Genomic DNA, 22,951 nt, shown 5'->3' on the forward strand with positions numbered 1-22,951 from the left:
GCTGTACTTTGAAAGGAGCTTGCAGACCAGCGACATCAGGGTAAGGGAAGTCATTCCCGGAAGAGAGTGCAGCAGGGCGGAGACAAGGCGGAATAAAGAGAACTTAGCATATCTGAGGAAATGTTAACTAGTTGGTAATGTCCATATGTAAGATATTTGGGCTGATAGCTATAGCAAACTATGGTTCACAGGGCAGATCCAGGATGCCACCTGTTTTTTTGTTTTTGTTTTTTTTACTTTTTTTTTTAATGTTTATTTTTGAGAGAGACACACACAGTGTGGGTCGGGAGGGGCAGAGAGAGGGGGAGACACAGAATCCAAAGCAGGCTCCAGGCTCGAGCTGTCAGCATAGAGCTCGATGTGGGGCTCAAACTCATGAACCGCAAGACCGTGACCTGAGCCAAAGCCAGACGCTTAAGGAACTGAGGCACCCAGGCGCCCCTATTTTTCTTTTTTTTTTAAAGAACGGTGTTAGGTTCATTGCAAAATTGAGCAGAAGGTACAGAGATTTCGATTTCCCATATGCCCTCAGCCCCCACATACACGTCTCCCCTACTCTTAACATCCCGAACTAGCACAACACATTAAAAAAAAAATTTATTTTTGAGAGCGAGAGTGCGAGCAGGGAAGGGGTAGAAAGAGCGGGAGACACAGAATCTGAAGCAGGCTCCAGGCTCCAGGGTCTGAGCTGTCAGTACAGAGATCATTACCTGAGCCAAAGTCAGACACTTAACCGACTGAACCACCTGGGTGCTCCTAGTGCAGCACATTTGTTAAATAGTCGATGAACCTACACTGACACATCCTCATCCCCCAAATCCGTGGTTTGCATTACATTTCACCCTTGTTGTTGTACATTCTCTGGGTTTTGATGAATTTATAGTGACGCTTATCCACCATTATACTGTCATACAGAATAATTCTACTGCCCTAAAAATCCTCTGTGCTCTACCTGTTCATCTTTCCCTCCCCCTCAACTCCTGCAACGAGTGATTCTTTTATAGTTTCCGGAAGACTCTCTGCCTTTTCTAGAATGTCATATCATTGGAATCATAAAGTATGTAGCTCAGATCGGCTTCTTTCACTTAGTAGTAATGCATTTAGGTTTCCTCCATGTTATTTTATGACTTGATAGTGCATTTCTTTTTAGTGCTGAATAGTATTCCATTGGATGTACACAGTTTATTCATCCATTCACCAACTGAAGGACAGGCTTGATTCCGTCCAAGTTTTGACAGTCATGAGTAAGGCTGCTAGAAACATCCGTGTGCAGGTTTTTTTTGTAGACATACTTTCAGCTCTTTGAGGTAAATGCCAAGGAGAGTGATTGCTGGAACATATGGTAAAAGTATGTGTAGTTTTGTTTTTTTTTTTTTTAAGTTTATTTACTTTGAGAGAAAGAGAGAGAGAAGAGAGAAAGAGAATGCACATGAGCCGGGGAGGGGTAGAGAGAGAATCCCAAGCAGGCTCTGCTCTGTCAGCACTGAGCCCAATGGGGGGCTCGAAGTTACAAACCATGACATCATTGACTTGAGCTGTAATCAAGAGTTGGATGCTTAACCGACTGAGCCACCCAGGCTTCCCAAAGTATGTTTAGTTTTGTAAAAAACTACCAGGTTGTCTTCCATAGTAGCTGTACTATTTTATGTTCCTACCAGCAATGAATGATAGTTCCTCTTGCTCTGTATCCTCACCAACATTTGGTGTTATCAGTGTTCTAGATTTTGGCCATTCTAATAACTTTGTAGTAGTATCTCATTGCTATTTTAATTTGCATTTTCCTGATGATAGATGACGTGGAGCATGCTTTCAATAGCTTTATTTGTCACCTATGTTGTTGTTGTTTGGTGAAGTGTCTTTTTAGGTCTTTGGCCTATTTTTTAGTCGGGTGGTTTCTTTTCTTTTTTTAAAATATTTATTTATTTATTTATTTTGAGAGGGAGAGAGAGAGTGAACAAGAGTGGAGGAGAGGGTCAGAGGGAGATATATAGAGAGAAACCCAAGCAGACCCAATGTCCAACACAGAACTTAATGTGGGGCTCAGTCTCACAATGGTGAGATCATGACCTGAGTGAAAATCGAGTCAGACACTTAACCAACAGAGCCAAGGGGCGGTTTCTGATGGTTGAGTTTTAAGAGTTGTTTGTATATTTTGGGTATCAGTTCCTTATCAGATATGTCCTTTGCAAACATTTTCTTTTAGTCTGTGGCTTATCTTTATGGTCTTGATAACCTGTTTTTGTAAATAATATTTTATTTATTTATTTAGTAAGTAATGTTTTATTTGAATACAGCTATACTCGTTCATTTAAATATTGTCTATGACCATTTTTTATGCCCCAGTGGCAGAGTTAAGTAGTTGTGACAGAGATTGGATGGTCTGCAAAGCATAAAATATTTGCTGTTTGGCCTTGTATAGGCAGTTTGCTGATCCCTGCTATAGGAGATGGTAAGAAGGTGAGACCCAATTCATAAAGGGCCTTTATGCTTTATTGAGGACTTTTTTTTTTTAAATAATTTTTTAATGTTTTTTTATTTTTCAGAGAGAGAGAGAGAGAGAGAGAGAGAGAGAGACAGAGTATGAGTGGGGGAGGGGCAGAGAGAGAGGGAGACACGGAATCCAAAGTAGGCTCCAAGCTCCAAGCGGTCAGCACAGAGCCCGACGGGGGGGCTGGAACTCACAAACCATGAAACATGACCTGAGCCAGAATTGGACGCTTAACCGACTGAACCACCCAGGTGCCCCAAAACTTTAGATTTTTAAATTCTTTGGAGATAGTGAACCACTGAATTTTGAGAAAGGGCATGATGTGCTATTTCTGTAATACATTATTCAGGAAAATATCAAATGGATACATTTGAAGTTGTATCAGTTAAGGTTCATTGCAGGAAATAGAAGTCACTCAAATAGAAGCCACTCGAGGTATCTTGAGCAGAAAGGGATTAAATGTGTGGAATTAAGTGTTTACAGAAGCCTTTGTATGGGCTGGAAGAACAGAAGCATGACCTTCCCCATCCTTGGTTTTAAGGTCACAGCCCTGCATCTGCAATCCACATGTTGGGAAACTGTTTCTGCCCCTACAGCTGCCTCACACACAGGAAGCTGGTGGCCAGGGTATAAAGAATGGGGGCTGCTGGAGCCCCTGCCAGTCATCAGGACCACAAGAGGAATGGCCTCTGCTTTCTTTCTGCTTTCCAAATCTGCAAGAACTTCTCATTCGTATAATCTGCATTACTTCCAGAATTTAGCTGCAAGGGAATTTAAGGGTCTTCTGGCCCCTGAGCAAGTAGGCAGAAGCAGGGATACTTGTAGAATAGAAGAGATTGGGGATGTCTGCCACAGTGGAGGTTGAAATTAGAACCAGGGGGGTGCCTGGGTGGTTCAGTCGGTTAAGCGTCTGACTTCGGCTCAGGTCATGATCTCGCGGTCCGTGAGTTCGAGCCCCGCGTCGGGCTCTGTGCTGACAGCTCAGAGCCTGGAGCCTGTTTCAGATTCTGTGTCTCCCTCTCTCTCTGCCCCTCCCCTATTCATGCTCTGTCTCTCTCTGTCTCAAAAATAAATAAAATGTTAAAAAAAATTAAAAAAAAATAAAAAAATAAATTAGAACCAGGGACCAAGAGGAGGACTGTTGTAGGGAACTGGTGAGTAAGGAATTGATGACTGGCCTTGGGCAGTGGGCAGAATGGAGAGAAGTCAAGAGAAATACCTAGAAATACCTAGGAGGTGTAATCACTGAGCAGGACTGGGTGACTGACTAATGAGACGAGGTGAAGGATGAACAGGAATAGAGAGGACTCGGTGCTTAGACTGTGATGTTATTCAAGGAAATAAGAAATGCAGGAGGGGAGGAGCTTATGAAGCTGTCACTTTAAAATGGCATCCCCCATAATGGTTGAGATTGGTGTTAGCAGCGTCTGTGAAAAGGTAGTACCGTGTGGCCCTGGGGCAGTCACACTCTGAAAGTGTATCCTTAGGGGCAGGAATGAAAACCAAACTTGAAGAGATACAGAGCAAAACAAAGTGTATTTCTGATATTGGACTATGGGGCCAGTATAAGGGTCACCACAATGAGGGCACAGCAGTGGTGTTTCTACTTTAATTATATCTGTATCTGGATTCTGGGATTTCTTAGTTCTAGAAAATTGTGGTTGAAAGGGACAGGATATACAGAGAAGCAAATAAAGAGAGTATGGGTTTTGGAGAAATGACTTTTCAGTCCTGGGAGCTTAGGCAGCTTGGGTATGTGGTGATTAAGAAGCAGAACAGAACTGATGGCAGATGCTTTGGACAGATGGGGATGGCAGGAAGAGGGGGCTTAAGCCATTTGGTGGCATAGTGTGGCATGATGAGGTTAGACTTTTCCTTTAGGATTCTGTGGGCACTCAGTGACTCCTTTTGAAATTGCCAAGCTCTATGGAAGTGGAGATTTGGGGTTTAGTTTTTTGTTTTTTTTTAACGTTTATTATTGAGAGACAGAGAGAGACAGAGCATGAGCATGGGATGGGCAGAGAGAGGAGGAGACACAGAATCTGAAGCGGGCTCCAGGCTCTGAGTTGTCAGCACAGAGCCTGATGCGAGGCTTGAACTCACAAACCACAAGATCATGACCTGAGCCTAAGTTGGCCGCTTAACTGACTGACCCATCCAGGCGCCCCTGGGATTTAGTTTAGTGGGTGTCTTTACAATGGCATACTCTGTAGCCTTGATAGAATGATGCATTTCAAACATTGAAACGATTCTATATTTAAGTTTTGTGTTAGATAAAAATATTTACGGAACTGAAATACAGAGTTTATATAGCATTATGCTTCATGTGTCGCAGTGTTCCTGAAGTTATCATGTACCCTTAACTTATTAAAAATATAGGGGCACCTGGGTGGCTCCGTTGGTTAAGCGTCCGGCTCTTGACTTTGGCTTGGGTCATGATCTCACAGTTTGAGTTCGAGCCCTGCATCTGGCTCTCCACTGACAGCACAGAGCTTGCTTGGGATTCTCAATCCTCCCTCTCTCTGCCCCTGTCCTGCTCCTGTGCTCTGTTTCTCTCTCTCTCAGGATGAATAAATAGACTTAAAAAAAAAAAAAACTTATTAAAAATATAGTGAAGATAGTGGTCTCAATATTCTTTGGGTCTCCCATCTTTATTTCCCTTTATGTGTTAGTTCACTTCATTCTTGCATCTGGTTCTATCTTTCCCCCAAAATTACAGCCACAGAGGCTCACCTGACCTTTCTGCAGGTTTACCTCGTGGACTAGTTCTTTCTGGAAACATTCTGTGCCTTGGCTTCTATAATAATGGAGAATATTAGAGTGATCCTCTTTTTTCTGTTTTTTTTTTTTCTTTATTGATTAAAAAATAAATCTGATCCATGGAAATATAAATATACATATATATATATGTATATATATATTACACATATGCATGCATATATACATATGCATATATATGCATATATATGCATATATTATAGAGCAGCGGGATGCAGTAGTAAATGGGGCAGTCAAGTGAGTCATCGTTAAGAAGGTGACCTTTCTGCAAAGATTTGAAGAAGATGAGGGCTGGCCATGAGGATATGTGGGAGGAAGACTATTGGGGCAGAGGAATGGCTTCTGCAGAGCCCCGTGGAGCTGGAAGAGTGGTGGGGAGGCTGGTTTGGCTGGTGTGGAGGGAGTAGTGGGAAAATAGGAGAGGGGGGCAGCACTAGATGGGGCCAGATCATGTCTATGAACTTCTGTTTTATGCATTTTAAGGTCATTTTATTGGCTCATACTATGAATTTGAAATATGACTTACGGCGAATTGAACTTTGTCCTGATCTCATGATCCTCTGTTTTTTTAGTACTTTTTCTCTTAAAATTTATTTGGTCTGCACAGTGAAAAGGAACAATCTACAACAACGTACATGATACTCAAAAGCATCAGGTGGAGTGCAAGAAGCCAGACACAAAAGGCTGCATTGTAGCCTATAGCATTCTGGAAAAGGCAAAATTACAGGGATAGACATCTAATCAGCAGTTTCTAGGAACTGATGGGAGGGATTAACTGCAAAAGGGCACCGAGAATGGAAATGCCCTGTGTCTTGAATATGGTGGTGGTAACACGATTGTATACATTTGTTACAACTCATTAGACAGTATCCTTAAAAAGGGTGAATTTTACTCTGTGTAAGTTACACCCGATTTGTAAAAATTATTTTTAAAAATCTGTTTGGTTTGACATTAGCATAGCTGTCCCAGCTTCCTTTTTGTTTCATATTTGCTTGGCATGTATTTTTCCCTGCCCATTTATTTATTTATTTATTTGTTTTTGAGGAGGAGTAAGACCCAAGTGAGTGAGGGGGGGTGTAGAGAGAGGGAGAAGGAGAGGGGAGAGAGAGAGAGAGAGAGGGAGGGAGGGAGAGGGAGAAGGAGAGGAAGAGGGAGAGGGAGAGAAAACAGGGCTCACCCCAAGGATGGGGGTGGGTGGAGGGGAGTTTGGTCCCATGCGGGACTCAAACTCGAGAACTGTCAGATCATGACATCAGTGGAAAGTCAGATTCTTAACTGACTGAGCCACTTAGGTGCCCCTCCCTGCCCATTTAGTTTCAACCTTTTTGGTCCTTGTATGTTAGGTAGCGTTATTTGCGATGGCATTCAGGTGAATTTTTAAAACACCAGGATGATAGCATCTACGTTTAAAGTGTCCCAGGCCATATATCTTTCTTTGATTCGTGATGTCCTTGGAGTCGTTTTCATCATCCTCTCGCCTTTTCATTTCTGTGTGTCCTGCCTTCTTTATTTCCTATCCCTAGACTGACTTGCCACGTTAAACCTGCCTTAGGTGTGCTTTTCTTTATCTTGATGAGTGGAAGTCATGTTTGGTTTGCTCATTATTTGATAATGGAGTGTGAAAGTCTACATCCAGCAGTGTGAAGGGTGTGGAGAGACCAAGGACTTGCTCCCTCTGTGAAGATTTTGTTTGGCTTTATTTCTTAGCATGTCTCTGTGTTGGGTCTATTGTATAGATAGATGGCCTTTGAAGGTTTAAGTTCTAATGACAAAATGACTATGGTTTTTGAATGTTTATTTTTGAGAGAGAGAGACACACACAGAGAAGACGTGCGAGTGCACACGAGTAGGGGAGCAGCAGAGAGGGAGACACAGAATCTAAAGCAGGTTCTAGGCTCTGAGCTGTCAGCACAGAGCCCGACACGGGGCTCGAAGTTAAAAACTGTGAGATTATGACCTGAGCTGAAATCAGACGTTTAACTGACCAAACCACCCAGGCACCCCTAAAATGACACAAATTAAAAAAAAAAAAAAAAGAGATTAGTGAAAACATTGAGTAGGATGTAGTACAAATAATTGTTATTTTGTGAAGGAGACGGGGGAAGTAAGACCAGGTTGGTTTGTTGTTCCTTTTTTTTTTTTATTTAATTTTTTAAAATTTTACCTTTAAAAACGGTTTAAAAAAGTTTTATTTTAAATCACATCGTTCGGTTTTGCTTTACACTTAGGAAAGAATGAATTGCAGACTACTGAGGAGTTACTTCTCCATTTATTTCTTCTTGGAGGGGCAGAGGGTGCAGGGGGAGTGGTGCCAGACCCTCAGCCAAATGCCATGCTAAAGGCACGTGTGCGTCATCCCTCTGCCTGTCCCTAGCGGAGCCTAGAATAGCGCCTTGCTGCACGTAGCGGCAGCTCAATAAATATTTGTTGAATTGAAAGAGTCTTGTGTTCTTGCTCCTTATTTGCCGAAACTTCGGGGTGGGTCTTGCTCCTAGTTTACATTCCTTGGTGCCACAACTCCTGAGAAGTGATGATCTCAGGGGCCCTGGGTATAGGGGAGACTTTTGATCAGGACTGCCTTGTGCTTTCTAAGGCTGAGCCTAACCGCCAAGAGCGTGGTGGGTTGCCACTGCTCTCTCAGTCTCTCCTGTGTCCTCTGTTTTTTCTTCATGACTGATAGTTCTGTATTGAACCCTTCGCATGGACTATTCTTTCCAAATCCTTGCAACTTCTGCGGTTAGCACTGGAATCAGACATAGCTTGACACATAATTATGTCTTTTTGGGGAAAAAGAATGTATAAAGTCCCCGTACCTGGATTCTAGCAGAAGAGAATGTTACTTACCCACTAAGAATAGTAACAATTCACTTATATATCGTTTGTTCAAATTTACAAGCAATTGTTGAATCTTAAGAACGTGTATCTCATAAAAGACGCTGCATCACAGAAATGCTGTTCCTAGGAGATGAGCCCTGATTGCGTAGAGCTAAGCCATACCTGCATAAGGCCTTCTGAAATCAGAGTGAAACAGGGTGGTCAGCAAGAATTTGGGCCAAGGCTATTACCTAGCCATATCTTTAAAAATTAGTATCGTCTTCTGTGGAAATTGACATTTATTTGTTTGGGAGGATGTATTGATTTTCTATTGCTGTGTAATAAATCACCACAAACTTAGGGCTTAAAACAGTAACATTTTTTAGCTCACCCTTCTGTAACAGCACAGGCTGGCTGGCTGGATTGTCTCCTCAGGGTCCCACAGGGTCAAAATCAAGGTGTTGGCCAGGCTGTGTTCTTTTTTTATTTTTTTAAACTTTTTTTTTTTTAATGTTTATTATTTATTTTTGAGATAGACAGAGCACGAGTGGGAAAGGGGCAGAGAGGGAGAAGACACAGAATCTGAAGCAGGCTCCAGCTCTGAGCTGTCAGCACAGAGTCCGATGCAGGACTCAAACCCATGGACCGCAAGATCATGACCTGACCTGAGGTTGGGCACTTAACCAACTGAGCCACCCAGGTGCCCCTGCATTCTTTTGTTTTTAAAGATTTTTTTTTTAATGTTTATTTTTGAGACAGAGAGAGAGAGAGAGTGAGTGAGAGTGCTGATGTGGGGCTGGAACCCACAAAACGTGAGATCGTGACCTGAGCCAAGATCAAGAGTCAGACACTCAACTTAATGAGCCACGTAGGCTCCCTCGCCTGGCTGCATTCTTATCAGGAAAGTCTAAGAAGTATTTGCTTCAAAACTCTTTCAGGTTGTCGATAGACTTCAGTTACTTGTGGGTGTAGGACTCAGGTCCTTGTTTCCTTACTGGCTATTAAACTGGGGCCTCTCTCAGGTCTGAAAGGCCACCTGCGTGTTCCCCACTCCCATGTTCACGCCAGCAAGGGTGTGTCAAATCCCCCTTGAACTTTGAATTGCTCTGATGTTCTTTTTTGCTCCCCACTTCTCACACCTGCCAGAGAAAGCATGCTGATTTTAGGAGATCAGGCTTGCTTGTGTGATCTCCCTTTATTAAGGTCAGCTGCCATATAACATTATCAAGGGTGTGAAGTTTTGTTGCATTCACTGGTTTTAGGCATTAGGGTGGGGTATCTTTTGGAGGCGGGGTCGTTTTAGAAATTCTGCCTACCACAGAAGGTATTTCTCTTAACTGTCATGTTACTCACTTGCCTAGTCTTTACCTGTTGGCGTGTGCTTCAAAATTACAGCTGGGACACATAAAAACCCACGTAGAATCTGGTTGGATTTGAAGATTGTCTCACAATTTTAGTATATGTATGTGGGCATAAAATGGGTCTGGTGAAATCATTTTTATTTTTAGACGCTGATATTAGAGAACGTTTTTACAGGATGCTTAGAGTTAGTCTTTCTGGAAGGCAGTAGCTCTGATACTTCTCAATTATCTGCTAGACTTTGGATTCCATCCCCTGGCATGGATTCCATTCTCTAAAGGGATGGCAGGAGATGAGGAGGTGATGAGTGGATTGCAAAGAACTTTGGTGGTACTAGAGATTACAGGCCCAAGAGTGCTTTTGAACTTGAATGCCTGCTTCTTTTATTCATTCAGCAAATATTTTTATGCGCCTTCTTGTAAGGCCAGGCACATGCTGGGTGCTGGTTATGCAAAGGTACACAAAAGAGACATGGTTCCTGACCTCATGGACCTTACTGGAGATAGACATTGAACAAATAAACAAACGAATATACAATTACAAATACAAGTGCCATAAAGGGAAAATTAGAATGCCTTGTGAGAGAATGCAAGAGAATTTACTCTAGCCTGGGAGATGAGGGACGTTTAGACCAAGATTTGGATCGGGCTTCTAGAGAAGAGTGTGCCAGCTGAACAGATCAGCAGAGCCTCTGAATTTTCCTCAGGAGCAATTTGGCGCATTGTGTTGAGAATGTCCAAGGAACATACTCTTTTTGGAGCTTACCTCACTCCTGCTGGATTTCTGCCTTTGTGATATGCTGTGTCAGAACACTTAGAAATAACACCCGAGTGTGTCGTTGACCCTGGTACCTCAGGGTCCTACGTAGTCCTTTTTGGTCTGAGGCTGTAGCACAGGGGACACTCAAACGATTTCAGTAGACAGAAGGTGGAGATGCTCTTCTGGCTTACCTGCACGAGCCGGGGCTCCACATCCCTTTCAGGGTCCCCCCCATGCAGATTCCAACTGCGTGTCCATGGGGACCGGCGGCCCACAGCGCTGGCTGCCTGAGCGTCCTACATCCTTGTGCCGTCTCAGGCCGTGGGACACATCAGTCACCCGCTGCGCTGCAGCACCGAGCGGGGCGGAATGGGGAGTGACTACTTCCCGTGAGCTTTAGCTCTCTTTCAAGTGTGGGAGGGTGTTTGAGCATTCTCTTCTAGTGTTCCCAACCTGCAATCTGGAATTCGGTGAGATGAATCAAAATGTATCCTACGTTCTCTTGCAAGATGCATCTTTTAGTCTCCTAGAGCTGCCACTGTTGGGGAGATTGCTCTGTACTCCAGGCTGGGCAGAAGTAAATCATTTATCTTTCCAGGACGTAGAATGGACTTGGCAGCAGTTTTATTTTTACCTTTCCTGTCATTTCAGAGGCTGGCAGCCTAGAGGTAGGGTGTGGAACAGAGCCGTAAATGACCCTTGGAATGACTGGAAGGGTCCCGTTTTAACTCTTAATTGCGCCTTTCCCTTTTAACCTCCCCTTCTTATCCCCTTCCCTATGGCCGCCCTCCCCCCACCCCCCCTCGAATCCACATTTGAACAGGGAGGAAGAATTGAGGAGGGGGTAGGTCGGAGCAGGTTTGCTTGTCGATGCCTCTCTCCATGGTGGAAACAGTTTCTTTTCCCATCACCAATTCCCCTGGTTTTTTTTTTTTTTTTTTTTTTTTTTTTTTTTTTTTTCCTGTGCTTCTATTTTAAGAGCCTGTTTTTTTGCTGGTTGTCTTACTGGAAACTGGCCCAGCCTCACTCAGTTTTGTTTCCATGCTGCTATTAAAAGACAATGCCCAGTTAAGAGGCCTTGGAAGAGGGGCAGGACAGACACCATCTTGGGTCAGGTCATCCAGGCACATATCGATTCCTTGGATTGGAATGTGAAAAGGGTTTATTAGGTGCTTTTAATGTCTACATTGTTTTTTGATTTGTTTTTTTGATTTATTTTATTTATTTATCAAAAAAATTTTTTTAATGTTTATTTTTGAGAGAGAGAGAGAGAGAGAGAGACAGAGCACGCGTGGGGGAGGAGCAGAGAGAGAGAGGGAGACACAGAATCCAAAGCAGGCTTCAGGCTCTGAGCTGTCAGCATAGAGCCCGGCCCCGGGCTTGAACTGACAGACTGTGAGATCATGACCTGAGCTGAAGTTAGACGCTTAACTGACAGCCACCCAGGCGCCCATTGATTTGTCTTTTTAAGTGGAGGTTAGCTCACTATTAGTTGTTATACCTTGAAACTTCTCTTGTGTGGAGCTCAAATACTGATGGGCCTGAATCGGAGGTCAAAGAACCCGTTTTGTGTCTTGGCATCTTTTACCAAGATAGAAAATTATGCTCAGCGCTTGGTATCCAGTCAGCCGGGACTTCTTGGCATTTGGGAGAGATGTGTCCCTATGCTTTGAAGAATTTTCACATTTACTAATACAGAGTGTTTGGAGAGTCCTGAATGTCGCCTGGCATACATTCTTATCAAGATTCTTGCTTTCTGTATTTTTTTGAGCATATCCTCACACTATAGTTACCTGTCTTTTAAAACTTTTGCTCACTTTTATTTTTTCTCATGTGATGAACTGTTTTTATTTACATTGGCTGAAATATACAGATTGATTTTTTAAAAAAATTATTAAGTTAGGTTTACTGAGATATAATTTGTACACGGTAAAATTCATCCTTTGCAGTATACAGTTCTGTGGGTTTTGACAAAAGCATATAATCTGGTAACCACTACCATACCCAAGACGTACACAGTTTTATCTCCCTGAAAAGTTCCTTCGTGCCTCTTTGTCGTCAGCCTCTCCTACTACCTCCAGCCCTGCCAAACACCAAATCTGTTTTCTTTGCCTATAGTTTGCCTTGCTTCTTCCCAAATGTTATAAAAATGGAATGACAAACTGTAGCCTTTAAAGTCCTCCTTCTTCTGGTTAGTGTAGTGCATTTGAGATAAATCCATGTTGTTTCGTGTATTAGTAGTTCGTTTGCTTTTATTTGCTAAGTAGTATTCCCTTGTATGGATGTACCACAGTCTGTCGATTTCACCAGTTGAAGGACTTTGGGTTGTTTACAAGTTTGGAAATAAGGAAGAAAGTCACTGTAAACATTTGCCTAGAGGTTTTGGGGAAGCCTGTATTTTCCTTTCTTTTGGGTAAATATGTAGGAGTAGGATTGTGGTTTGTATGCTAAATGCATTATTTAACTTCATGAGAAACTGCCAAACCGTTTTCTAAAGTGGCTATACCATGTTGCATTCCCTCCAGCAGTGTTTGAGAGGTTCAGTTTGCTTGCATCCATCCTCCTCAGCACTTTTTACTGGCAGTTTTTTGTCTGTTTAGTGTCCGTTCCGACACGCATGTGATGGTGGCTCGTTCTGATTTTAATTCGTATTTCCCTAATGACTAATGATGTTGAACATCTTTCATGTGCTTGTTTGCCATTTGTAGATCATCTCTGGTGAAACGTTTGTTAAAATCTTTTGATTATTTGTTATATTGGTTTGTTGTTACTGAGTTTTGAGAGTTCTTTATATATTGTGGATCTAAGTCCTTTATCAGATATGTATTTTGCACATATTTTTCCCCAGTCTCTGGATTGTCTTTTTGTTTTCTGGCTAATGTTTTTAGAAGGGTAGGCATGTTGAATTTTGATGAAGTCACTAACTGTTTTTAAAAATCCATTTCCATGTGAAGGATATGATAGACTTAATAATCTCAAATTGTGAGCCGCTACCAAATTTGAATTCCACTTTTAACTTGGCAAAAAATTTTGTGTTCTGGCTTGCAAGGCATCACTTTTTTGGACTCTTCATTTCGTTTTCACTCATGGTACCAATGCTAGGGCTGCCCTCCTTATTTTTTAACCAAGGAAACAAAGTTTTATGTAAGTACTCCACATCACCTATTGCCATGTGATGATGGTCAACAAAGCTGCACTGGAAGCACAGTGCCAGGTTGTCAGCCAGGCTCACTCACTGGCCAAGTGGCTCTCACATGTCAGCATTGTAGGGTGTGATGCAAGTTTGTGTCTGAGCAAAATTACAAATCGCCCCATTTCCACTAAAATGTAAGCTCCTTGAGATCAGGGACTCTTTCCGGTTTTGTTTCTTAGTGCTCACCGGTTTACTGAAGAGTACGATACAGGATATGAACCAACAGCCAGATGGAAGAGATGCATAGGGTGGGGTGTGGGGGAAGGTGCCGAGCTTCCGTGCGCTTTCCAGGCACGCCGCTCTTCCCACATCTCCACATGTTCACTGATCCGGAAGCTCCAGGCACCCTTTCTGTTTTGTTGCTAGTCCCAGAATAGGGCTTATTGCTCAGAAAACAATAGATGAAGGGTACCTGGGTGGCACAGTAGGTTGAGCGTCCTACTCTTGGTTTCACCTCAGGTCATGATCTTGCTGTTTGTGGGATCAAACCCTGCGTCTGGCTCCATGCTGATGGTGCGGAGCCTGCTTGGGGTTCTCTCTCTCCCCCTCTCTCTGCCCCTCCCCTGCTTGAGTGTACGCCTGTGTGTGCTCTCTCTCTCCAAATAAATCAATAAAACTTAAAAGGAAAATAATAATTGATTGCTTTTCAGTGGACTTCATGAAAAGCGATACAAGAGGTCCCAAAGCAACCAAGGCTGTGACTCTCAGGGTGCAGCTGAGGACCGAGGCCAACTCTGTGAATGGCAAAGCCTGAGTGCCAGGGGACAGCCCAGAGCCCTGTCTGGGGGACCTCATGTGCCACAAATCTGTTTCTAGGAGTGTGGAGACAGATTTCCAGGGCCCTGGCCCTGACTGGACTTCTTAGGGAGGCTTCAGTTTCTGAGAGAGGAACTTAGGTGAGGACATGCCAGCATTCTGAGAAGGGCATGCTGTGAAGAAAACTCAGTCTCTGTAACTAGGTGACTTGAAACTGCTTGTGGAGTTTTGCTGTTCCATCTTCGTCTGACTACCACAGGAGCTGCATAACCCCCCACCCGACCGACCCCTGCTGCCCACCCGCCCTCAAAATGGTGTCAGGATCGGGCCAAAGTTGAAGTCACTGGCAGAGCTGAAGCCAGGCTGCCTGTGGTGGAGCCCAGCTCATCTCCACCCCATCGTCCCGCGTTTGTCCTGATACTATTTTGGCTTATGGTGTGTGGTTTCAACATTTGGGCCAGCTTTTAATCACGACACAGTCCCATCTTGTAAGGGCTGAGTGAATCCTCCAAGAGAGGAAACTGCTGAAGGGAAGATTTGCCTTAAATGTTGAGACCTTCTCTTCTTTGAGACTCTTCTATTAAAGGTAATTCAAGGTGAAAAAGGTAGTAACTCCCGATTTGGGGCAAGAGAAGAATCTGGGCAATGGGTGTGTGTGTGTGTGTGTGTGTGTGTGAGGGTGTGTGTGTTGAGGGTGTGTGTGTGTGTGGGAGTTTGTGTGTGTGTGTGTTGAGGGGGAAGGGTGTGTGTACATGTGTGTTGAAGGGAGAGGGGAGGGTGTGTATGTGTGTGTTGAGGGTGGGGGGGTTTGTGTGTGTGTGTGTGTTGAGGGGAGGGGAGAAGGGTGTGTGTGTGTGTGTGTGTGTGTGTTGAGGGGAGGGGAGAAGGGTGTGTGTGTGTGTGTGTGTGTGTGTGTGTGTGTGTGTGTGTGTGTTGGCGGGGGAGGGCGGGGGTGGCAGTGAGCTGCGGCCAGGGAGGCAGCACTTCACGCCAAGTGGTCCCAGCTGCCCCTGGTTTCCAGGCTAATCCCAGCCCTGCTGCAGCCCATCATTCAGGGCAAGCTGCTATCATTAGTGGTTAAACATTTCTGAAACTATTCTCTCTCAACTCTGACCGCATGCCCTTTCGGGGAAGGGAGGGAGGAGTCAGGGGGGAGTTAGTGGGGCCCACCCTGCTGTCATGCCCAGCTGCTCTGCAGAGGGACAAGAAGCCCTCGACTGGACGTGCTCATGGGCTTTTTGGAGCCTGTGTGTGTGACAGGACTGAGGTCGCATTTTCTATGCTGCCCACACAGCCTGCTGCCTCTTGAGTGATACAGCCCTCTGCTGTGGGCTGTGAGTACCAAATCAGAGAGGATTTTTTGTCCTTTTAAGGGGATTCTTGGCTGAAATAAACTTTCTATTAACCAGTTTTATCTCTCTTGAGCTCTCTGTCTTAAACACATATACACACATTTGCCAGTGGCTGAAGACCCGTCTTTCCCTTTGGAACTAATCCGTACTCCTCCTGCTTTCGATGAGGGCTTGTGGTAAAATGTTCAGTACTAGCATTTCTTCCCGTGATGTGGGAGTTTGAAATATTTTTCTTGACTGAGGTGTGGTTGACAGCTTTTGATTTATGAAATTAGCTCAGGGAAAAATAAGATGGAAAAAGAGAGTCCAAATTAAATCCTTATTTCCATAGCTCATTTGTGCCCTCTCTATCCATTTTTAACTGTCGTGCAGTCTTTAGGTATGAACTCCAAGGTTTGCTAGGTTTCTTCTTTCCTTCCTTCCTCCCTTCTATCCTTCCTTCCTTCCTTCCTTCCTTGCTTCTAGTTTTGGTCCAAGAAAAGACTTTTTTCCTTACTCAAAGGTGTACAAACTCAATGAAGAAAACTAGAAAAGCATAAAAGGAAAAGCTAAGGGAATTCGTGTTCACAACAAAGATAATCACTATTAACACATATTTTTTAATCACTATTGATATTTTGGCTTATTGGAAAAAGTCTGTTTCTTGTGCTAGAGTAGGTGGTTGGTGGGGGCACCTGTTCCCCCCACCCCCCCCCTCCCCGAGAACCTACAGGTTTGTTGTGCTGCGGGCTTGTTCCAACACGCTGATTGAGGGGGTCTCACCAGCAGAGGTGTTGTGGTAGGTATGGAGCCTTCCAGCCCAGCAGGGGACCTTTCCGTTAGAGCTCTTTAGCTTTCTATTGGCCCAGTGACCCGTGAAAGAATAGCCTGGGAGGGATTCAGTTCAAGTCTAGGCTTCCCACCCCCAGCCTCCAACCAAAGAGCATGGGCTCTTGACCTTAGACTGCTTGGATTTGAGTCTTGCTCCATTGCTTACTTTCTCTGTCTTTTTTCTTATCTGTAAAATAGGCATAATAATAGTAAGCTCCTTCCAGGGTTGCCCTGTTAAATGAGATAAAATACGTGAAGTGCACAGTGCATCATGGATATCTGTTACATGATGTTCAGGCTCAGCACGTATTATATACTTGTAGAGTAATTATTCCTTTCATTGTTGATAGTAACCTCACTGCCCCATGTCACATGGGGTAGATTGGTCTTTCTTCAATGGATAATATTTAAATGCTCTCACTGCTGAAAACTAGTAGATAATGACTAAGTAGTAGAATAGTCTCCTTTGACAAAACAGCTGGACTGAAGGGCAGGGAGGCTTAGATATTTTCACTAGTGAACAAAGTCAGGCTACAGCAGGATCGTGAGAATACATACTGCCTACTATCTGTTGTTCTGAAGTTGTCAGATAGATTCTCTGCTCATGGATCCCACCGTTTTCCTTGTGATACAGATCCCTTTATGCATTGTTCCTCATTTGTTGGGATGGACCACGGAGTCATCTTTTCTACATAAAACATGTCAACCTGTGCATTGGCTGAGGCTGTCTGGTGCCTCTTGACTTCCTTTCCCAAGGGCAGGATGTTTCTAGCTATAGAGAAAATGGATTTGGATAAGTTTTGGGCTCTTTTTGCCTAATGGGAGAAATATGTCATCTGTAGCCTGTCCAGTGATTCTTGTTTATTTCTTACATTTGAGCCCAATAAAAATAATGTGATGGTCACAGGATATTTTGCCAGTTATTTCAGATGTGGGGGCAATTCACTCTGGATTTGTTTACTTCAAGTGGAAAAGTTTACCCAAAGTTGCCTTCTGGGTTATTACCAAGAAGGAACCTTACCTGGGTCTCTCTGTTTGGAGCCAGCTTCTGTTGAGTCAAAGACCAGAGGGGCTATTAAAGGTCTTATTTCCAATAAATAGTGAGAGAGGGAATGCGGTGACTTAGATGGGACATACTGCTGTCTTTTTCACAGTGACTTATGTCTGTCTGCTTTATACTTTGAATTTCCAGGACGCACAGACATTCAGGTGGTTCAGCCAGAACAACCACAGCAACCGGCGAGCAAAGCCCCGGTACTAGCAACCGGCACCGCCAGCCCGTCAAGAACCCAACCCACAATGGCTTGGCCAATGGCACAGGTGAGTGACAACACAAAATACCAGCCTGAATGAAAGTAGCGGCTTCTAACTTGTGCTCACATGGAGCCAGGACTCTGCTGTGTCAGGATGTAGGGTGGGCGAGAGAAGACTCCAATACTGAAATGAACTTGAACCCATCACCCTTTCCATTGGCCCATCTTCTTTTGTCTCTGGCCAAGGTTATTCTCCATATGACTCCATACACTCTTCTAAAATTTTACTTTGCACAAAAATAAAGAGTATTGATTTTTAAAATTCATTTCTTATCAGTATTGGGGGCAAGGGGTATCTTATTTCTAGATGATACATTTTTTATTTCCTTAATTTAAGGAAATGCTCAGACTAGGGAGAAAGAAGACTAAGTATTGTTGCTCCGAGCTGGGTTTGAGAAGATGGCGGCACCGTTGGATCGGTTGGGATGCTGACTAGGGGCAGAGCCAGGTGCCATGGGATTGGGGTGGGGAGGGCACATTCTGTGGCTGTGAGAGTATTTGTCCCATTTGAGAATAGGTGCCCCTTCTGTGTCCACAGAAAACTTTCCTGCCCTTGATTCTGCTTCTCTGTAAGTGGGAAGGGAAGGACCTATTTCAAAACAAATCATTTTTTGTCATGCTTTCCTTCAGTCTCATCAGGACGGTGTCGAATTAGAAAGGAAAAAGAAGTCCATTTTTCTAAATGTCTTGAAAATCGTCAAAGCTTTAGTATGGCCGATCGTTTGCTCATTTGTTTTAATTTGAAGCAGTTGGGAATGGACTTGGGTGTTTGCTTCAATAAACTGTAGAAATGTCGGTGTTTAAATCAGCATGTGACATCGAATTTTGTAGATGCTTGTGATAGCAGAGGTGTGGCCCAGAGAGCAGAGATCTGGAGCAGCAAGCCTGTTCACGTAGCATTCCCGTGGTATTGTTACTCCTCTTTGCGAGACCAGCATACTGAGTAGCACAAATCGGTTAGCGTTACTTTCTAGTGACTTTCCTATAGATGCGAGCTGCAGAGCCCGTCTGATAGTTTATGGTGTTTAGTTATACCATTATGTGCACCAGGCTGCAGGATGCAGTGGCCTGTGCTTGTTTCAGTGTATCTGTGGTGGCCTGGCTTACTCCTTGGAGTTTGGGACCTGCTTGAAGAAATCGAGTTAGCTGGCTCACCCTGAGCCTTAAGGATAAGGATGAGCTGGAGGTGGGGAGTACAGGCGACGACCATCTCATCCTCCCGGTGTCCCTGTGCCAGCCACCATATCCAAGCGCTGGAACATCCAGTCGTTGCAGCCACGGCGGGCGGTGGGGCGGGGGCCTGGCCTCCAGTCTGTGTGAAGAGGGTGGCCAGGTGGTGGCTGTGGACTGTGTTAGAGAACACCTGATGTGGCTCCGTGAACACCAGTAAACATGCTTCCCTTAAAGAAAGAAGTCGCTTGTGGAGGAGGGCCAGCCCTTACAAATGGGGAAGGGGAACTGGTTTTTTCAGAACCACTTGTTTCCTGGAGGCTGTGGCCAGGCTACCAACCCCTTCGTTTCTCAGGGGTCTATATTCCTTGACACTGGTTTCCTTCAGTCATCTCTGCTTTTCTTACAAAAAACTATTGGTAAATTGACTTTATATGGTGATGGTCTTTGAGTCACTTTCCTTGGATACCAGAAGAGATCTGTGTTTCCCCTATGTTTATTTTTAGGTACCTTTGTGTGTTATCCTTATCTCCAGGAACATTATGTTTCAGCAGACGAGGCAGGTGCCAGCCGTGTCCTCAGAAAGCCAAAGCTGCCTTGGGCATGTTTTATGGTGGTGTATCTGAATGCCTAGACTGTTCCCAGAACCCGTCTGTGAGGGACGGTTGTTGCGTTTTGGGGATTTCTGCCTGTTAAAATACTAAGGCCTTGGCCTCTGTCTCGTCTCTCTCCTTTCTGCTGTGATGACGCTTCACCTTTGCCTCACAGCCAGTCTGGACTTTGTAGGCTCTTTCACGTCTACCCAAGGGGTACAGAAAGATCTTACCTTCCCTTCGGGGAGCAGACGGAAGCCCACTCTTTGGCAGCACAAGACAAGAAGGGAGTTTGCGGCCGTGAATGAGGACATCTTCATCCTTCAATACTCTGCTCTTAGAGCTGTGAGGACCAGTTCCAAAATGGTGGTGGCAGCGAGCTGTGCCTCCAGGAAATATTTCCACAGACACACAAGATTGATTTAGCAAGCCTTTCTGGCTGTGCTCTGCAGTTATGCATGAAAAAGACATTTGGGGCAAAAACAGAACCGAGTTCCAGGTGTTTTTTTTCATGTTGTCACAACTGTAAAGTATCCATTTTTATAAAATGAAAGTGAATGGCAGCCCATCTGTATAAACCTAATATTACCAAGGTTTGGAAGTGGTGCATTTGAGAAGTAGACGAGTGGTATATAGCACTTCATTGAGGCTTGTGTGCCATGAGTGACTTTGTGACTTTTATTGAAAACTTTACCAAGAAAATTACATCTCTTACTCGTCTCTTAAATGTGATTTCCATGCACATGAAGTCTGGAGTCACGCTGGCCGCGCTCAGTGGTGGGCCTTAGTTTTCTCATCAATAAAATTAGGACAAGAGTCTATATCTCAGAAAGTTGTTATAAGGAATAAATTATATAAAGCATATAGAGTGCCTAAGACCTCAAAGTTAGCTTTTGTCTTGATGAATAATTTCATACAATTGTAGTTATGTAGCATGGGTATGTGGGATTTTTTTAGTCTCTTATTTTTTATACACGCTTCTATGTATCTGTTGTCTTGTTTATTTTTTTTTTAGTGGCCTCATACTACTTCATAGTTAATATTCATTTACCCATTCTTCAATTCTTATGTATTTCTCTGTTGTAAAACAAAATCCTAATGCAAATGTCTTTGCACACAGCTTTGTTTCTTCCTGAATAAAGTTCTTGAGTCAGAGGATACCAATGTTTAGAAATGAGATCAGATGTATGTTACCAGATTGCCTTCCAAAGGGATTGAAGCAATCATATATTCCAAAGCAGTATGAATTTTCCATTAGATGGTATATGAGGTTTATTTTTTTCCTGAAACCTTATAAATACTGGTTTATCATTTTGCCAGTAGCTCTTAAGTGTCGCTTCATTGTGGAACCTAATTGCATGTTTTCAGTTCTTCGTTGCTCCACCGTTTCTTTCCTCTTGTGTGATTTTTTTCATAGAATTTGATTTTTTTTCTTGATATTTGGAAGTTTATTTTAGAGATTTATATGTTAGAGATTGCTTTTTTTTTAAATTGTGGCAGAATATACGTAGGCATTAAACATTTGAAGTATGTAATTTAGTGGCATTAATTACATTCTCACTGTTGTGCAACTGTCACCACCTCTCTGCACTTCTAGAACTTTTTCATCTTCCCAAACTGAAACTCTGTACCATCTATCTATCTATCTATCTATCCATCCATCCATCTATCTGTAGCTTATTTATTTATTTATTTATTTTGAGAGAGAGAGAGAGAACACGAGAGTGTGGGGGAGGGGCAGAGAGAAAAGGAGAGAGAGAATCCCAAGCTGTGTGGGCTTGATCCTCATGAACCATGTGATCATGACCTGAGACGAAATCAAGAATTGGCTCCTTACTAGACCAAACCACCCAAGAGCCCCTGAAACTTTGTACCCTTTAAACAGTATTTTTTTCCTTTCCATCTGCCCTGCAACACCAGTCCTTGGTAACCTCTCTTCTACTCTCTTTAACAGTTTATTTATTCTAGGTACCTCATAGAAGTGGAACAATTTTTCCTTTTGTCTCTGGCTTATTTCACTTGTCATGTTTTCCAGATTCATCCATGTTGTAGCCATGTATCAGAATCTCATTCCTTTTTAAGGCTGAATAACATTCCACTGTATGTGAATGTTACATTTTATGTATCCATTCAGCTGTTGATGGACATACAATTGTGCCTACCCTTTGGCTAGTTTGAATAATATTGAATAATGCTGTTGTGAATAGGGGTGTACGTGTATCTGTTTGAATCCCGGCTTTCAATTCTTTTGGCCATAAACCTAGGAGTAGAGTTGATGGGTTTTATGTATGATAATTCTGTGTATCTTTTTGAGCATTCCTCAAACTATTTTCATGGCAGATGCACCATTTTACATTTCCTCTAGCAATGAATGAGTGTTCCAGTTTTTCCATATCCTTGCCAACACTTGTTTCCTGATTTTTTTTTAATAGCCATCTCAATATATATGAAGTACTTAGGTATACGTTTTATCTGTTACATTTATGATTGTACGTTTACCCCCATGTGTGGTTTTACATTTTTCTCTCATTTTCTGTGGCTTTTATAGAAAAGGAGATAGAAAATTTAAAAATAATTATGCCTGAACATTTTTTTTTTTGAGAGAGAGAGCACGAGCGTGCGCGCGAGCACACAAGTGAACAAGGGGCAGAGAAAGAGAGAACGCACAGCGGGGCTCACCCAAAGTGGGGCTCATGTTCTACCTGAAGCAGGGCTTATGTTCACCTGAAGGGGGACTCCAGCTCATGAACCGTGAGATCACGGTGAGATCATGACCTGAGCCGAAGTCAGAGCTTAACCGACCGAGCCACCCAGGTGCGCCATGTTTTTCTAATGTCTCAAAGGGCTAGTCCTGCCTTATAACTGTTTCTCCATGATATTCTTTGGTAGTTTATACATTTTCAAAACAAATTTCAGACTTTGAGTTTTTAGAAGCGTGGTGGGATGTAAATGGAAATTGGGTGAATTAGCCAGGAAAGGACTAAATTTTCCCATCAGGTGACATGGTATGGCTTTGTCTATTTACAAGTTTCTCTTCTTGTTTTTCACCTAATTTTTCTTCTTTTTTTCTATCTAATTTAGTTTTTCTTTCTATAAGCCTCACCCACCCTGTGTCATGCTAATTATGAAAGGTTTTTCTAGTTTGGGTGCTCTTTTTTTATTTTATTTTTTTAATGTTTATTTAATGTTTGAGAGAAAGACACAGAGTGCAAGTAGGGGAGAGGCAAAGAGAGAAGGAGACACAGAGTCTGAAGCAGGCTCCAGGCTCTGAGCTGTCAGCACAGAGCCCAATGCGAGGCTTGAACTCACTAACCATGAGATCATGACTTGAACCAAAGTCAGACACTCAACTGACTGCACCACCCAGGCTCCCCTTGGTTGCTCTTAGGAAGAACTGAGTAGTCCATTGCCTTGGAAATACATTGCTTGTGTTTCATGGACAAGAGATAGTGACTGCTTTACTGTGCATTGTATATTACGAGCTGATCTTCAGTTTAAAAAGTTTCCATTGTTGGCAGTTGCCTTCGCCATGCCTGGACGTGGGGGCTTTGTATACCAAGAACCCC

General features: G+C 43.3%; 1 protein-coding gene across 2 annotated transcripts in view; it reads left to right on the forward strand.

Annotated features, from left to right (window-relative positions):
• The window catches only part of WWP2 (WW domain containing E3 ubiquitin protein ligase 2), a 149,619-nt gene that overhangs the window by 72,871 nt on the left and 53,797 nt on the right, over window positions 1–22,951 (forward strand). For both annotated transcript variants that reach the window (XM_042969661.1, XM_042969662.1), the window contains exon 7: window positions 17,502–17,629. In XM_042969661.1, the coding sequence (XP_042825595.1) occupies window positions 17,502–17,629 (128 nt within the window). The remainder of the gene's footprint in view (window positions 1–17,501; window positions 17,630–22,951) is intronic.

This window comes from Panthera tigris, chromosome E2, assembly GCF_018350195.1.
Source record: "Panthera tigris isolate Pti1 chromosome E2, P.tigris_Pti1_mat1.1, whole genome shotgun sequence".
In the NCBI taxonomy this organism is placed as follows: domain Eukaryota; kingdom Metazoa; phylum Chordata; class Mammalia; order Carnivora; family Felidae; genus Panthera; species Panthera tigris.